Source organism: Excalfactoria chinensis, chromosome 5 (genome assembly GCF_039878825.1).
Source record: "Excalfactoria chinensis isolate bCotChi1 chromosome 5, bCotChi1.hap2, whole genome shotgun sequence".
NCBI classification, from domain to species: domain Eukaryota; kingdom Metazoa; phylum Chordata; class Aves; order Galliformes; family Phasianidae; genus Excalfactoria; species Excalfactoria chinensis.
Genome location: NC_092829.1, coordinates 46,800,056 through 46,810,727, shown reverse-complemented (window position 1 = coordinate 46,810,727; position 10,672 = coordinate 46,800,056). Strand labels below are relative to the sequence as shown.

Sequence of the window (10,672 nt, the reverse complement as noted above, 5' to 3'; positions counted from 1 at the left end):
GCTAAAGGATATTCTTTGCCATACAGTTGATACTCATACTCCACGGGAAACAGTTGTACTTGTCTGCACTTATTAGTAAAAACTGTTACTAATGTAAACCTGGCATTTATGCTCAATGGGAAGTACTTGTTTTATTCAAGGAACTGAAAGAAATAATTTTATCTAGAAATGAACACCCAGTAAGTGCAGAGGTACATGGTAAGCCATGAAAAAGACTGCTGTTCTTATGACTCCTTAGAAGATAAAATGTAAGAAAAAGGTACTATTGCTAGCCTCAAATTTTGACATAATGTTAAACTATATTTAAAGAAACCCTATTAAAACTAAATCCTAAATTACAAAATACCTTAGAAATTTAAAATAATAAAATAAAATAAAAGACATCATCAGAATATTATTAATTTTTATACTTGTTTCTAATGCTTAACTCTACTTCTTCATAGTGCATAAATAGCAAATACCAGACTCTCAAAAATTTAGTAAATAACAAGAGCAAGATGTTACTAACAAAAACCTCAGACCAGTAGTCCTTTAAGTTTGTTCTTCCCTTACATTCGCAAACCAACTGCTGCCACATTAAAATAAAAACAAAAAGCACTGCTTTTTTTGATCCACGCTTTTGATTGTTTGTTCACTTAATCTTGTTTCTGAAGTATTTCTTCAGACACAATTGTGCCCTCGCTACAGGTGCTAATGTGAAAGGTTAGGCCATTTAGGGATATCTCAGATATTTCTGAATATATTTCTTACCTATGTCATTGAATAAAATCCATATTATTTTAACGTTTAATTTTTGTTAGATGTAAGCTACCACTAAATGCTTACATTATGTATGCATGCGTGCATTCAGTGGTCAAGTCACACTTGAATTTAAGCTTGCATTTGAACACTGCTGAATAAAGGTCTAGACTTGTTCATTTGCACTGGTGATATGTCCAGAAATAATTTAGTTTCCAAACCTCATGGTTTATACGCATTAACTTTTAAATCCTTTTATCTGTTTAAACCAACATTACCAACAAGAATTACTGGTGGAATCTCATCTGATCTGAGCAGCCTTCAGTCGTGTAGCAATAACACTTCAGAAAGGCAAATACTACCAACATAATGGTGCTCCTGATAGAGTTCAAAATATGAGGAATGCTAACTAAATATTGTTGTAGTAATGTAAAATACACTATACAGTAATTTCAAGGCAGCACATTGTTCTTTTCCCTATGCCTTTATATAAAATATCCTTGAGGTTAATAAACATCATTCTTGACATTTTATATATCTAGAAAATGAAATAAGTGACATGTCCTAGAAGAGAAAAGGCTCAGCATAGCAGAAATGGTAAAGGAACAATTTAAAGGAGAAGATCAGAACACCGACATGTACCTGATAAAGTTAACATCCACCTCTTGAGAAATGGGTCTGCTATGACTTTTTGTCATCGGGTGAAATTGTGGGCTTGCATTCAATGACAATTTAGTGGTGACTTCAGTAAGGCCAAGAATTTACCCAGTAAGATTAAAGTGGTACAAAGTCTACTACATACTGAAGTCACCATCAAAATCTGAAGTCTGTGTGAAGCAACAGGCTGCATAGCAGAGCTTAAATGTATTTTGTATAGTGAGATAAACACAAGACACTATAATGCTCATTTAGGAGCACAAGCACAGGTTTTCATTTTAGAGTAAATGCACTACAATAAAAATATACTAAAAAATCATAGCTACCTTTCTTTTATCTTCATATAGTAAATTAGCATGCTGATACCACCACCTGCTCCTAAGCAGAACTACAACCTAAACATTAAATGTTTTAAATGTTTGAGATCAAAGTTTGTATCTTTAGTCAGTATATTGTGTAAAAATACCCAAACTTTGTCCATCCCAAAGCAATTACCTAACTGTCTCACTACCAAATCTTGACTTATAAAAGCCAAAGAGCCATCAGTAAAATAATCAAACCCTCTTGAAAAGTAAGTAGCAAAATAGCTTATAAAATGCAAGCAGAACAAATAGCCATGCTTGGTTTTTCAGCCAGTGTCATAACTTTCCAGTATTATATTCATTCCAAAATACTGTTCTATATAAAACCTTGTTTACTCTGTCTTCCTCACTCGTAACCAACACTCCGAGACCAAAATAAATTCATGGCCCTTCTTTGCAATTTGTTTCAACTTCCATCTCACATAACAACAGGTAAACTCACTGCTGCACTGCTTCTGTTCAAAGCTTCCAACAGACAAGACATTTCATTAAACTCCACTCAGCATCTTTAAAAGGGAGTACAAAAATGAAAGCTTCAACCTTCCCTGTACCTCTACAGGCCTGAAAAGGAAGCTGTTTCCACTCAGAAAGACTATCACAAGCCCAACACCAAGTGTATTTTACATTTAGAGTTCCACTGAATCATTGCTTTCCAAACAGATCTCTGGTGGCAAAGAATCACCTAATCCATCATCTGGATCTATCACAAAGCCCTGGTTTTTTAACATTTTATGAGCATTCATGAACTTCTGGAGGTACTTAGAGGTATATAGCCAGTGATGCTTTAAGACATCCTCCATTTCATAGAATTTGGACTGTCTGGCATTCATTTTTCGGAACCTCCTAAACAGTTTGTTTCCAGACTCATTTCCCTCACTTGCCCAAGCACCAATGGACCCATCTCTTTCAATGATTTCAGGTACATGAGCAAGGGTTTTGTGGAAATAATTGGTAATCTTGCCCTCATATCTATATTTAAACTTTGTAGACAGAAGCTCTGCAAAACGCTGTGAATTGTAGCTGTACTGGCACAGCAATTCTGGACACTCTTTGGCAGGGCACGAAGATCGCCATACTGGTTTCATTTTCAGATAAAGGTCCATTAGTTCTTTAAGGGCTTCATGCCTTTCCTCACACTTTATTAATTCACATACTGCCTCTACTGTCTCTTTGGACATAAGCTTTCTGGCAAAGTTCCCACTCATCCTCATCATAGGTTTTAATTTCATCTTCTTCCTGAGATGTTTGTCAAGAGTCAGCTGCCACCTCTTCCTCTCTTCTTTAGATGCATCAGGATTCTTATAGACTTCACCAATCTCCATCTGGAAAATCCTGTAAAATTCCGTTGCATTGCCAATGTCACAGTGCAACGCATCTATGGAAGGAACAGTCTCTATAAAAGGTTTGGCCGAAACACCCTTCACTCTGTCACGGAGCTCATCAACAGATTCATGATATGGGTTGGACCTCCATATTTCATATCGCTCCAGATTTTCAGCGTGGCTTCTGGTGATAGAGTGGAAGACCAAATTCTGGGAGGCCTCCAGACGGGTTGCATCACAGAGGGTACAGATATAAGTGGAACCTGAGGCCTCCAGCCCTTCCACTTCCCTTACAAGTTTCTCATCATAGCCTGTACCTCGAAAAATGAATTTGAATGTTCTCAGGATGCCTCCCATTTCAAGAAGCAGTTCGCTGTTCTTCATAGCCTCTCTTTCTGCTATGAGAGGGCTCAGGATTGCTGTCAGAATTTCATGGTCTGATTCATCAGCCAGCATAAGGCACAAGGGTTTGCAACACAACTCTGAATTGGGCTTTACTTCTTCAAAGATCCTTATCCTTTCATTCCCATGGTCTATAGCAATGTTCATGACTGTAAATGAAAAGCGTACAGCCTTCTCTGGGACAGCAGGACCACTTCCATGCTTCTCGCTGACATCTCCCATTCCGTCACAGCACTCTTTTACTACCACAGTGAAGGGACCATTCAGATAGTCATCCAGGTTTTTTGCCTTCATGCCCTCCAAGATTTCTTCCTCCATGTCCTTTAAAGCAGAAACCAAGGCTGTATCATATCGAAATCTTTTTGCAATTGTGTCTATTGGGTAGTCATCAATCGAGAGGGGTAGTCCTGATAGTCCATCTATAATTCCCACTTCTGTGTTAGTGGATACATTTTTCAAGGGAGGTTTCCATTCAAAAGGATGATAGCCTGGCAAGAGGGCTTTCTCAGCAGTGCGAAGAGCATGCAGTGGCTGGAAGATTTGCCTCCCAGTGACAGCTTTTACAGTTCGGTACATTTTGTGATATTGGCTACAGCTGAGAAATGTGTTGATTCGGATTGCCAGGCAAACAGCAGGGTGAAGTCCAGATCCTCTGCCTTGCATTATAGCCTCCAATTCATCTGCTTGCTTGTGTTCATTTTTTGCTCTTAAAGCTAGCAGGAACAAAGTCATGCATACAGCCTTTATATCACCACCCTCTTCTTTCTCAGCAAAAGCCTTGACTTGACGTTTTAGTTCTCTCAGACGATGTTTCTGAGCTCTTCTGGTCAATGACAGAAGATGCAGCCTTGGTCGGCCACCTTTATTCACAGGGTTATAGAGCTCTTTGTCTTTCATCTCCTTGTGGTTAGAGAAGTGTTGACCATATTTTCCGTGTGAGATCTCTTCATCACATTCTGGTACAGGGCATCTTATGCTCAGGCTATCAAGGATGTTCAGGAAGGATTTCACAGGGGTTACCAGATCAGTAGGGAAGCAAGGATACCAGCAGGAGGGGCAGTAGCTGCCCATAACTTTGATACAACTGAGAATGCAAGTTCTGCAAAACAAGTGTCTACATGTTGTTTCCACTGGGTCTGCCAAAATATGCTCACAGATCTGGCAAGAGACGGATTTAATGAAATCGGCTGGATAATCAACTGCAAGCAGCTTGGTGCTGAGATGTCTGTTCTTGCAGTTGGTAATCTCTTTCATTACATTTTTGTTATTTATCAGTGCTTGGTTCTTTATGCCTCTGTTAACTCGAGCACGTTCTGCAGTGATCTTCAGACGTTTGCCATGCTGTACGTTGGGTGGTTGGCTTTTTCTCTTGACTCCCCGACTGGGCATGTGGCACACTTTGCAGTTTGCAGAGTGGGGCTGCCACTCCATTGTGCTGTTCCTAGGAAAATAAACTTCACAGGGAGTATTACTGAATTTCCTGTGGATAATGCTCCAGCAGTTGTGACAAAATCGAGTGGGATGGATAGTGTCAACATCCCCTCTCACATCAATCTTAAAAACTTTTGCAATAAGATCTGGCCAAGAGGTTGCTTTTTTCTCTTTCTTTCTCAGAAGCCACAGAGTTTCATCATCTACTGGTCCATGTACTGGATGAGTTCTCTTGTAGCAATCAGTTTTAAACGAAACTCCACAGATGCGGCAAAGATGCTTTAGGTTGTTCTGGTGAGCTGCGTTGTCTTGTATTTGCATGTCATTGGCATCTTTCTCATGTGCTTGCATACTGCCCATGAAGTCCATCTGTGTCAGAATTACCTTTTCTCCTCTTGGAACTTCTTCATCTTTATGCAGTATGTTGTTTTTGTCCGTAGAAGTTACCTCTTGTTCTTGATTCTTGTTTATGCATTGGTTCTTATCGGAAGGTGCTTTTTGAAATGGTCTCACTTTAAACAGCTTAAATTTCCACTCTGAAAATTTTGCATATGGATGCTGAATCTCTTCGGGCAGGTCCATTTGTGATGTTATCGACATCTCCAGTGTGGCAGAAACCAGATCACCTGAGAAAGAAGCTGCAAGTTAGCTTATATTCCAAAATGATAAATAGTGCCAGTGCCTGAGCATGTGCTCTTAACACAATATCATCATAGTATCATGCGAGTTGGAAGGGACCTTAGAGATCATCGAGTCCAACTCCCGGGTTTCGAGCCCCCTGTGTAGCGAAGCGGCACTTCTACCCCTGCGCCACAGGGGGGGGATTCGAACCCGGGCCCTCCAGTGCCGCAGGCAGCAGCTTATACCACTGCGCCACTGGGGGCACACTGGGGGCAATAACTTTAATCACTTTAACTGAGGAATGCTTTTCAAGTTCCTTTGCCTAAGACACCTACAAACTGAGAGATCCAAATGTGTCTATCCGCACAGTACCTCAGAGAAGTACTTGGTTGTGTTTTGACTTTGATCACGGACGGGACATCCATAGTCTATTGTACCACCAATGCATAATGCATACACCCATCATCAGGTCCTAATTTCCCAATATGCCACCTTCTTCTTATAACTGATTTTGCAGTAAGTAAAGCTATGATGGACAGCAGAATTATGTTCTGAAAGTGTGGCAAGTTCTTCATATGAAAGATTGGTGGCTTCAAGACATAATTTTTTCTGTCTTGTGCTGTATTATTTAAATCACTTGAGACTACTGCTGTCACACCACTTTTTGGTCCTTGATTCTGACCTGAAGTGTCTAATGCATGCCTATGCCTTCCTACATAGGCAGAGCAGCACACACCAATTGGTCCCTATGCAGACTTTATTCAGACCTCAATTTTGTAAGGTACTTTAGTATACGGATGCTGAATGTGAGTGGTTTCATTAAAGCTGTAGGAGCGTAAACTCTGTTGATGTAAAGTGCAATGGTTCCCTGGACTCTAAAGGAGATATGGCAATTTATACTCACTGCATATTTGCTCTAGAGAGAATATTTATACATTTCAAGTTAGTCATATGTTTAAGTGCCCTGCTGAGAACTCTGTTTGTAAGGATTACTGGTACTGGAAAGCTGAAAATGTCTGTTCAAATTTGACCCCAATTGTAGCTTTCATAGAGATGCAACCAAAAGTAATATCAATGTGGTTGCCATGGGAATATGGTACTGTATAAAAATAAATAGAAGACTTTCACCTCAGACACTGAAACTTTGTGCTACTGCATTAGACTTAGAAAACAAAATCACATAGAAGCAAATATAGAAGTGACTAATGTATTCTTGCTTATCTGACAGCAAGAAGTGCAGAAGGTGAACAAACAGCATAGAGAAGATTAAACCGTGTTCCCTGATTGTTTCATCTATTTTACTTTAATCTTGCTTTACTGATCCGATTGGGATGAATTAAAAAAGAAAACTATAATAATAGAAAAACTATACATTAAAACTGTGTACTTCAAACTAGAAATTACATTGGCATGGCTTTGATTTCTCTCATTATATCTCCCCCTTAGCTAGTCACTAAACTTGCTGGAAATCTGTTCTGTGTCTATGTGGAAAGTGTTCTTTATATGAAATATATCCATGCCATGATCTGGTGACGCTCAGGATGTTTCTGAGATTGTTTTATTGATAACCTTTCAATGAAGCAACATCACTGTACAAACTTTGAGAGTCCACTGGGAAAGGACAGCATGCTTTGATAAAGTTATAGATCCAGAATGACAAACCAGTCTTCTCAGCTTTCCTTAAGAGCAGTGTTTAGCTTCTAAATTGTTCATTAGGCCTTGGCAACCGAAGCTAACATTTGTTTTCTTTCTACTTTCTCTTCATTTCATCCTACTGAGAACAAGCTGCCCATACCTATGTCCCCATCTGCCTGCGTTGCTTGGTCCAGCTGCCCAAGCCACTGAACATCGTGAGCTGCACTGCAGCCCCCTGCTGTCCACAGCTGAAACAGCCTGGCAACGTGCTTGCTTGTGCTCTGCTGCCAGTAGATCTGTGATCTTCTGCTGTGCCCAGTTGTATTCAGATCATTTCTACTGCCCACTTGCTTGGCTGCATCCTGTGGCAGAGGTAGTAAAACCTATCCACTGAGCAATAACCTATTTGCCCCTGAATCGTCTTGCATTCCTACAGGTACGTGCTCTATTACCTGCAGCACTGGCTGCCCTATGCTGTCTGCAGCTCTCTTTCTGTGAAAGGAAATTTGTGTAATTTCACCATCTCCAGCTGCAATTTCAGAACATCTCAACCCATACGCAATGTTTATTCAGGGCAATACCTAATTCATTGTAAAGAAACAGCCACCACTGAGTACATTTAAAGCAAAATATTTAATACTCTCCCTCCTCAGCTATCCCTTAGTCTAAGTGCCACTTTGGTGCCTTACTGATCTCCAAAACTATTAATTACCAACTCTAATGAAGCTTTGCCTTCACTAAAGAAAAGTTGAACAATTTATTTATTTATTTATTTTCTCTCTCTTTCATTGAACATTCCCTTGAAGAAATGGATGATAAAGAACCCCCTAAGGTCCTGGCCTTAGCCCCTTGCAGGAGATAGTAGCAGCCAACAGGCTACTCATCAGACACTTTAAATGGCCTGGCTGCCAGGCAGTAGAGTTTCAAGCGGCTCTCCTGGGAAAGGTAGAAATATCCCCAGTGCTAGGAATATTTCCTTCTAGATTTGCCTTTGGTCTGTTAATCTAGTTGTGGGTCACAGTGAACAATCCTTCTCCTCACTGTTTATCCCACTCAGATTCTTACAGAGTGAACCTCAGCCATGAACCCCAGCCATGGTTATTTAATCAACTCTGACAGCTGTATTCAGTATCACCTCTTTTTACCTTGAAAAGGGAAAAGAAATCCCTTTTCTTCCCAGCTCGCAATATTTCATACACTTCTGAAGAAAAGCAAGACTGTGATATTCTTAGTCATGTCAAGGAAGACCTTGCTTTATGAACAGACTCACTGCACATATAGAATGAAATTGACTTGCACATTAAAACAGGAAAATGAATCAACATTCAGATGTCCTACAAGCATTTGAGTTGCTGTCATTATTTCAGCCAGCCTACCTTTAGCTCCCTGTCAGTGTGCAGAGCTGCTGTTATGTCTGTTCAGTTTGCTCAACATGTCAAGCTTGCTTGCTCTCCCGTGTGCTCTTGCTCTTTCTTTGTCCCCTCCGCTTTTTAAAGACACTGCAGTGCTGTTTATCTCACTTATCCCTGAGCCTCTGAGCTCCCAGTACCACTTTGGTGCAAACCACAGGTTACTTCAACTAAACACAATGCAGAACTCTCAAATCCAGGTGGCACCTGGCAATTTATGAGGCTTAACCACAAAATTCATAAAAACAAGGTCTTCTTGTGTGAGACTCTAGGGCTCTGAGATAAGTATGCAGACTCTCTGAGGAGCACCTGCATTGTTAGGACAACGTTTTGCATTTCGCTTTCTTCTTCCAAGCTTCAGAGCTTGTTTCCTCACTGTCAGCTATCAGAGAGAAGAACCTGGTGTCTGTTCACACTACAGTCACACACCGAAGCTGTTTCACTGAAGGCCGGGCTGTGTTAACAACAGCCAGGCCACTGGGGTCTGGGACCACAAAATGTCTTTTCTTCTGATCCCAGTATCTCACTTTCAGAGATATTACCTTCCTGATGGCATCCTGAAGATCCTTGACAGGACAAGAAATGAACAGTATAAAAGCTAGTTCTGCATTCTGAGTAACTGGTCAATAGTGCACCAGGCATAGGCAAGTGTCCACAGATGGTGGGCAGTGAAGTTCAGCACTCACACTCAGTTTTGACAAAGCAAATATGTCTCAGAAACTCACTCCAAGTGAAAAGAAAACAAAATCTCAGTTCTGCTGTAGAAACAAGTACACGTGAGTGTCAGGACAAGGTGGAGCAGAAATCACAGTAGTTGCCCCCAGCCCAAGGCAGGTTAGAGTAAGATTGTCCTGACTCTGGTGCTTGGTCATCAGTGAGAAGGTGGCATAGCCCAGCTGTAAGCACAGCATTTCTGCTCACCCCATCTTGCCACGACTTCCTCACAACCTGCCTGTCTTCACTGTCCCCTCACTAACATTTGGAGAGACCTTTTCAAAAAGATATCAGGTCCCTCTGCAACACCAGATATCAATCAAAATAACTCTCTGCAGACTCACGCTGGTTTCCTCCCTTATCTTGAAGCAGCAGATGCAGCTCACTGACAATGTGCACTGAAGGATCAGGGGCTCTCAGAGAAGTAGTTTAGCACATCTGTCGCGCTGTGGCACCCATTCAAAACCTCGCCCAGGCAGCTGCCCACCAACTCCATTCCCTGTGAGACTGAGGTCTGGTGTGAACAGCACCGGATGAGAGCAATCTGATCACCAGCACAGCCAGGTGAGCATATGTAAGCAGTCACACACTTAACTTCCAGCATACTCAGGAAATCACCTTGAAAAAAAAATGTTTTCTGGGAGGGATACTACGGGAAAATAAGGTTTTAACAGATCTCCAGTTGAAACAGCTTTGAGTGTGTTTTATGTGCATAAGAACACAATTGAGCTGCGCAGTCAGTGCTGGAAAATATTTTCCCTGTGCAGCTGGCGCCACCATGTGGATTAAAGCATTTATACATCTTTTTATGTTGCAGTATAGACACGGTACATGACCATTGGACAAGTTTGCCAAAACACATGAATATTTGGGAACTGCGCTGACCAAAAGATATTTCATTTACATTTGGGATAAAAACTCCTATGTTTCTTGTCTTCCTTTCTAATCAAATTGAGCTGGATATCCATGCTCTGACTACCTGACATATGGCTAAAAATGGTGGGATTTTGCTGCAGAAAACACCATTGAAGGATATCTATTTTATAAATCTATGATACATTTCCTCATTTAACAGATGATGAAAATAACATGTAATTTTTCCACTCCACAGGGAACAAGGATGGCTCTGCAGTTCAGCCAGTTGTCCAGCCAAGGGTCCACAAAGTTGGTTAAATTATTCTTAATGTAACTATTTGTTTCTTGTGATATGTCAGAGCCCCACATGAAGACCTGGCAAAAATAAATAAATACATAAATGTAACAAATACTCTGATGGCCAAAAGTGATACTCAGAAGGCTGGATTCAGGGCTTCTATAGGTCTTACTTCTCCTTACAGCTCCCTGAAAGGAGGTTATAATGAGATGAGGATTGGTCTTTTCT

The 10,672-nt window shown here is 40.7% G+C and overlaps 1 protein-coding gene across 1 annotated transcript; it reads right to left on the bottom strand.

Annotated features, from left to right (window-relative positions):
• Positions 1-2,383: 2,383 nt before the first annotated feature.
• RAG1 (recombination activating 1) lies at positions 2,384-5,585 on the bottom strand. Its single transcript, XM_072339250.1, has one exon. The coding sequence runs from the start codon at positions 5,510-5,512 to the stop codon at positions 2,384-2,386; it is 3,129 nt and encodes a 1,042-aa protein (XP_072195351.1). The 5' UTR covers positions 5,513-5,585.
• Between the last annotated feature and the right edge of the window lie 5,087 nt (positions 5,586-10,672).